The following is a 6,259-nucleotide window of genomic DNA, read 5'->3' on the forward strand; positions in this document are numbered from 1 at the left end:
TTTTTTTTTTTTTTTTTTTTTTTAAATCCACTTCAAATGTTGACGACTATAGTATAATTTTAAAAGCTGCTTGAATAAGTGTTAATATGTTACCACATTTTTGTTAAATCCATCGGTGATTGTATATTTAAAAACCGCTTTTAAGTTTAATTTTAATTCGCTGGTTATTTGTGTTAAGCACCCACATAAGCGGAGCAGCAAGAGTTGGCAGAAACGTTTGGAAGGGCGAAATCGTCGTCCTCTAGTTGAAGACCTTCGCTCGCTCTTTTCATTACGCATGAAGATCTCTCCGAGGGCCAAACTGGAAGCTGATCTGACAGGCCTCTTTAATGAGCGTAAAATCCCACACCATGTTGATCCTGAAGTAAACCTCAGAGATCTGTTCAGTATCCGTCCGACTAAGGTTGCTGATAAATAATTATTTTTTTTTCTCGTGTATACAAATACTGTGCTGACATGAATTCAGTTTAAAGGAAAAATGTTTTGTTTCAGGTGTTAGTACTTGAGGTATGGAAATTTGTTTATTGATTTACCATTGTTTGCGAAACTAGAAATTAAGTTCTGTTTATGATAAAAATAAAGTATTGTTTTGTCAGTCTGGCTTCTGCATAAGTTTATAGTCGCTGGGGCTATGGTTCTTAAGGAAGTACTGTTTGTTTGCATTTTGGAAGTTGACTTTTATACTCCGCTCAGTGAAGTGCTGAATGTTTTGATCCAAAACCCAATGTTTACATTTTGTTAGGTTTTGCTGTATAATACTACCTCAAATGTTATACCGCAACTTCAAATATTAGTGCTTTAACTTTTCTGCTTCTGTAATCGTTGCAATTGCATGGCTATGGTGTACAGAAATGATAAATTACTGTGTATGTCGCAGTGATGGGAGAAATTAAGCATTTTCCAAACTCTGTTTCCACTGAACCAGTTGCTCTGCAACTTGGGTCAGCCTTTCAACATGCTTGACTCCACACTGCTGATACTGGCTGTGCATGACTGTAAGTGCAACAAAATGCAAACCAAACATGAACGGGTTTGTGTTTGCAGTCTAGAAATATGAGGAGTCTGTATAATTCTTTTGTTTTGTCTTACTAAGTAGGGCTTTAACAAACTAGGCCAGTTAGAAACGGTTAACTATAATGCTCCATTTTCTATTATGCTCATGTTAGTATACCTTTTACATAATTTCAATTTATAAAGCACAACTAAACACAACTACCGTTGACCAATGTGCTGTACAAACGTAACCATTAACAGAATTAAAACAAAGATGGGTCACAAATAAAACTTCAAAGTATAAGGCAAATCATGAATAAGCCAGATTAAATAAAAGTGATTTTAACAGATTTAAAATGGATAGTGTAGGGGCAGTTCTGATTTCTGTAGTAAGATTATTCCAAACTCTGGGATGGTGAGTGCTCGATCACCCCTAGACTTGAGTCTGGTTCTAGGAACCACTAAGAGCCTTAGTAGACCTAAGTGCTCTTGCAGGTTGGTGGTCTATCAACAAATCGGAGAGGTATGAGGGTGCTAAACCATTTAAAGACTTAAAAACCAATAAGAGCACATTAGAATGAATTCTGTAGCGCACAGGTAACCAGTGTAACGACTGAAGGACAGGGGTAATATGTTCATGCTTTCGAGCTCCTGTCAGGACTTTGGCAGCTGCATTTTGAACCATCTGAAGGCGGTTTAAGGAAGATTGATTGATCCCCAAATAAAGAGTTACAATAATCAAGCCTCATGGTGATAAAAGCATGGATTACTCTTTCAAAATTAGTAAAAGAAAGAAAGGACTTCATTTTTACCAGTGTTCGCAACCGATAGAAGCTTGACTTCACAACTTGGTTAACTTGCCTATCAAGCTTTAAGGCACTGTCCAACACCACACCCAGATTTTTTCACGTACGGCTTTACATAAGGTGCCAGAAGACCAAGATTTAGATTTGGTATACAGTATGTATCAGAAGGGGTAAACGCCACAATCTCTGTTTTACTCCCATTCAGACTTAAAAAATTTACGGACATCCATGCTTTAACATCCAAGAGGCAGGTGGCCAACGGGTCTAATCCAGTCTTATGTTTCAAAGGAAGATATATTTGTGTGTCATCTGCATAACAATGATAACTTATACCATACTTCTCAAAAATAGATCAGAGGGGAAGCATATATAAGGAAAACAACATGGGAGCTACAGTAGAACCTTGAGGGACCCCACAGGTCAAAGGTACAGAAGAAGAGTGAAATTTGCCAATATTAACTGAGAAACCCCTGTTCGTAAGATAATACTGGAACCAATTTAGGGTAGAATCTCTAATGCCCACTACCTGTTCTAAGCGGGACAGAAGAACATTGTGGTCTACAGTGTCCAAAGCAGCGCTCAAGTCTAAAAGCACCAGTGCTACAGAATCTCCAGTCAGTAGCTAAAAAAATGTCATTAAACACTTTTAAAAGAGCCGTCTCAGTGGAGTGAAATTTTCTAAAGCCTGATTGGAACGCATCAAAAATGTTAAGAAACTTTTGAGTTGTTGAAAAACTACTTTCTCTATAATTTTTGCTAAAAATGGAAGATTAGAAATGGGTCTAAAATTTGATAAATCGGAGGAATCTAAATTAGGCCCTTTAAGTCTGGGTTGTACCGAGGCATGTTTTAAATAGTCAGGAACAACTCCTAACTCGAGGCATTTATTAATCAAATTTAAAAGTGTCGGACCCATTAAATTGAACACTTGTAACCGTGAGGGAATTATATCTAAGGGTGAACCAGTAGGTTTGAGTTGATTAACAATGTCATTTAAAAAAGAAAGCGAAATAGGTGTAAACTGACTAAAGACACCTGTATATTTTAAAAGGCCTGCAGGATCACCAGCAACCGATTTGCTGGTATGTCTGATCTCATATATCTTAATAAAAAACTGGCAGAATCGCTCAGACATAGCTACTGACTCTGTAGGATACACACAGACAGCAGGGTTTAACACAGCATTAATGGTATTAAAAAGGGTTCTGGGATTATTATGATTTTTGTCAGAGTTGAAAAATATTCTGATTTGGCCACTGTCACCGCCTTCTGATACTTAAGAGAATCCTTTAACATTTTGTAAGAAATCTGTAGTTTGTCCTTTCGGCTCTTCTACAAGCCTGTCTCAATGTCTGAGTGGTATTATTCAACCACGGCTCAGGAGTTAACTTGTGATGTTTAGTCCTCATAGGAGCCACAGGATCCAAAATTATAGTGCAGACTGAATTAAAACAATATAGCAGTTCATCAGGACTGAGCTCAGATGAAGGAGAGCAGTAGGAATGGGAAAACTCCTCAAACAGTGAAGAAAAAGAAGCAGAGGTAGCAGCAGTGATCCTCCGTGTCAGGCGAGTCGATACATGAGGTTTTACAGCATTCAATGACAATGGCGTGTTGAATATAATAGGATTGTGATCATAAAAGCTGTGGTTGCACATCTCAATATCACCCATAGAGAACCTAGAAGACATTATAAGATCGAGAGTGTGTCCATGTATATGTGTAGGTCCTTTAATAAGCTGCACTAAATCAAAGGCTGCTATTAGAGGCTTCTTATTTACCACAGACCTCGCGTTGACCAACGCCATCTTTATCTGCATGGAGTCTTCAAACAGCTGCGTTGCTCTACGCAGCGGGTGAAGATAATGTATAGAAACGCCGCGACGGTGGAGGTGAGGCGAGTGGTGTTGAGGCCGTCGATCCCACGAGCTCGGTAGAATGGGTACATTCCAAGGACTAAGCCCCCGCAGATGAACGCCAGATGATGGAGCAATCACCTTCCCTCGTAGACAGATCCAGATTAATGTTCAACTCGCTGCTGGTCCGAAGCAGAAGCTTGAGCTTGACATAAATATAAGTATAAATGTTTTGGACAAAATAATTCATCTTGCAAAACTTAGAGAAGGGGACGTAAGGGAGGTGCAAAATCAGAGACTGAAAAATATCTGCTTTTCTCAAATTATTTTGGTGAAAATGCAAACCTTGTAGAAAAAAACATATGCTTCAAGTCAAGGCACCTTAATTTTTATAGCACTTTGTACAACAGAGAAGCATCTTCACAGTATTAAACAGGAAAGTAAAAATAAATGTTCTAAACTTGCTTCCAAATTCTGCTGTAAAACAGCTTCACCAGGACAATATGTGACCCTGGACCACAAAACCAGTCTTAAGTGTCAATTTTTCGAAATTGAGATTTATACATGAGTGATTCTATAATTGCAGGTACATTGAGAAGGGTCTGGCTGCAGCCTTGCACTTGCACTCTCACACTTGCATTGCGCTTCCGCTAGCGACGTCACTTGCAGTCTTTTTTTATTTTTTGTGTTCTATTTATTGATTACTTTTTGTTATATCAGCTGGCAAACCAATAGGCAGTAAAGGCTTAGGAGTCTATTTGAAGGGAAAGATTGTGGTGGGGAGTTTGGTCAAATATGGCAGCAATACAGCGAATGGTTGTGCTAAATCAAAGATGGCGCCATCTGAAGCCATTTACTGTATGTGCACTAAAACTTTAGTCTCCTGGCTACCATGTCAGAAGCTGAAATTCTAAAAAAAAAATGCCTGCCATGGAAGCAAATTCAGCAGCTTTTAGATCTTGTTGGTCTGATTTTGCCGTGACAAACTTGATGGAGCTACCCCCTCAGCCCCAAAATTCAGCTACTAGCGGCTCTCCTCTTTCTCTCTTTCTCTCTTTTTTTCTCCACCATAGTAGCTGTTGATTATATGTTTCGTGCATTGCGCTTTTATTGAGTAGGTCATCCAGTAACAGAAATGAGTGATTTACACCAATAATGTAATGTAGCTGCTGGACAATCAACCCTGGTCGTGGAGTAAATGAAGACACTAATATATTATGATAATATAAATGACCCTTTCAAAGGCCAGTGAAGGCATACTGCCAGTAAGTGATACGCATAATATGTCTGGGCATGAGGTTGCAGGTTTGTGTACTTATTTCAAAATGATATACAATTGGATTTAGTTTGCAATTTGGATTATTTTTATAAGATCCCATGAGTATGATAAATGCAATTTCAACTATTTCTAAAGTGCTTGCTGGAAAGCACTCTTACCAGGGCTGTGTTTCCCAAAAGCATCGTAAGCTTGAGTACATTGTAGACCCATTGAACCCAATGGAGCTACGATCAACTTAGGCTTACGATGCTTTTTGGAAACGCAGCCCAGAAGGTTTTTCTGTTGGACTTGTGTAGGCCTAAGTTTTTTTCTTTTTTTTTTCTTTCTTTCTCTTTCTTTCTTTCTTTCTTTCTTTATTTCTTTCTTTTGTTAAAAGCTGTTAAATTATTAAGCAGTGTCCCATGCAGGATTTTTGTCCTTGTTTTTTATGTGGTGACCATTGGAGGTGCTCTGGGCATATATTTTTCTTACTTGGTTTTCTTCCCTGAGGTGATGTATGTTATGTATGAAGTTCATTGCATTCTAACACGAAAGAGTTACGTGTGCTTATTTAAAATCAACACTTCTTTTATAAAGAACACTACTTTCTCACATAATGCACTGAAGCATTAGCCCCTGCATAGATTGAATAATCCGTTCTCGAGCCATCAATATCAACCAATTTAGCACCACCGCCATGGACAGCAACTGATTTATACTTTTGCGTCGGACCTACGCCGTAGGCTATACATCGGTTTTCATTTATACTTCTGCGTCGTTGTCCTCGTCGACGTGCAATTACATATGCAGACCGATGGCGGCAAATAATTATCTAAGAAGGAGACAACAACAGAACAGAAGAAGATGGCATTCTTTCAATCTCCACAAAGGTACTGTAGCAGAACAACATTGTTGGTCGAAGACAACAAAGTGATGTATAATGTAATGTTGTATAAATGATAAGACACTTGTTCTTTGCTTAGTTTTATTTCAAATAAGAAGGTGCAACGTTTAAGTATATTAAAGTGCCAAAAATACACAAAACTCAAATACATACGGAGACAGGGGTCCTAGCAGACCAATCACAGTGCTTGCGGTCCTCGTAGAATTGACGTGCATGTCAGGCTACACCGTAGGCTGCGCATACTACACACAGCAATGCAGGTTCGACGCAGAAGTATAAATTGGGCTTAAGAAGGTATACCTTAAGCAACCTCCTAAAGTATAGTTTGGGGAACACGCCTAGAAAAGTTATACCTTTAGAGTAAGGTGACCATACGTGATATTTTCTAGGGATACGTTCTGGCCAGAATTTCTATATTGCCTAAAATAACCAGGTTGCGGCT

The 6,259-nt window shown here is 38.6% G+C and overlaps 1 protein-coding gene across 1 annotated transcript in view; it reads left to right on the plus strand.

Annotated features, from left to right (window-relative positions):
• The window catches only part of 42sp43 (P43 5S RNA-binding protein), a 3,633-nt gene extending 3,035 nt beyond the window's left edge, over nt 1–598 (plus strand). The window contains exon 9 of the mRNA XM_016446383.1: nt 179–598. Within this exon, the coding sequence (XP_016301869.1) occupies nt 179–418 (240 nt within the window). The 3' untranslated portion in view covers nt 419–598. The remainder of the gene's footprint in view (nt 1–178) is intronic.
• The last annotated feature ends 5,661 nt before the right edge of the window (nt 599–6,259 follow it).

This window comes from Sinocyclocheilus anshuiensis, unplaced genomic scaffold, assembly GCF_001515605.1.
Source record: "Sinocyclocheilus anshuiensis isolate Anshui unplaced genomic scaffold, SAMN03320099.WGS_v1.1 scaffold547, whole genome shotgun sequence".
NCBI classification, from domain to species: Eukaryota; Metazoa; Chordata; class Actinopteri; order Cypriniformes; family Cyprinidae; genus Sinocyclocheilus; species Sinocyclocheilus anshuiensis.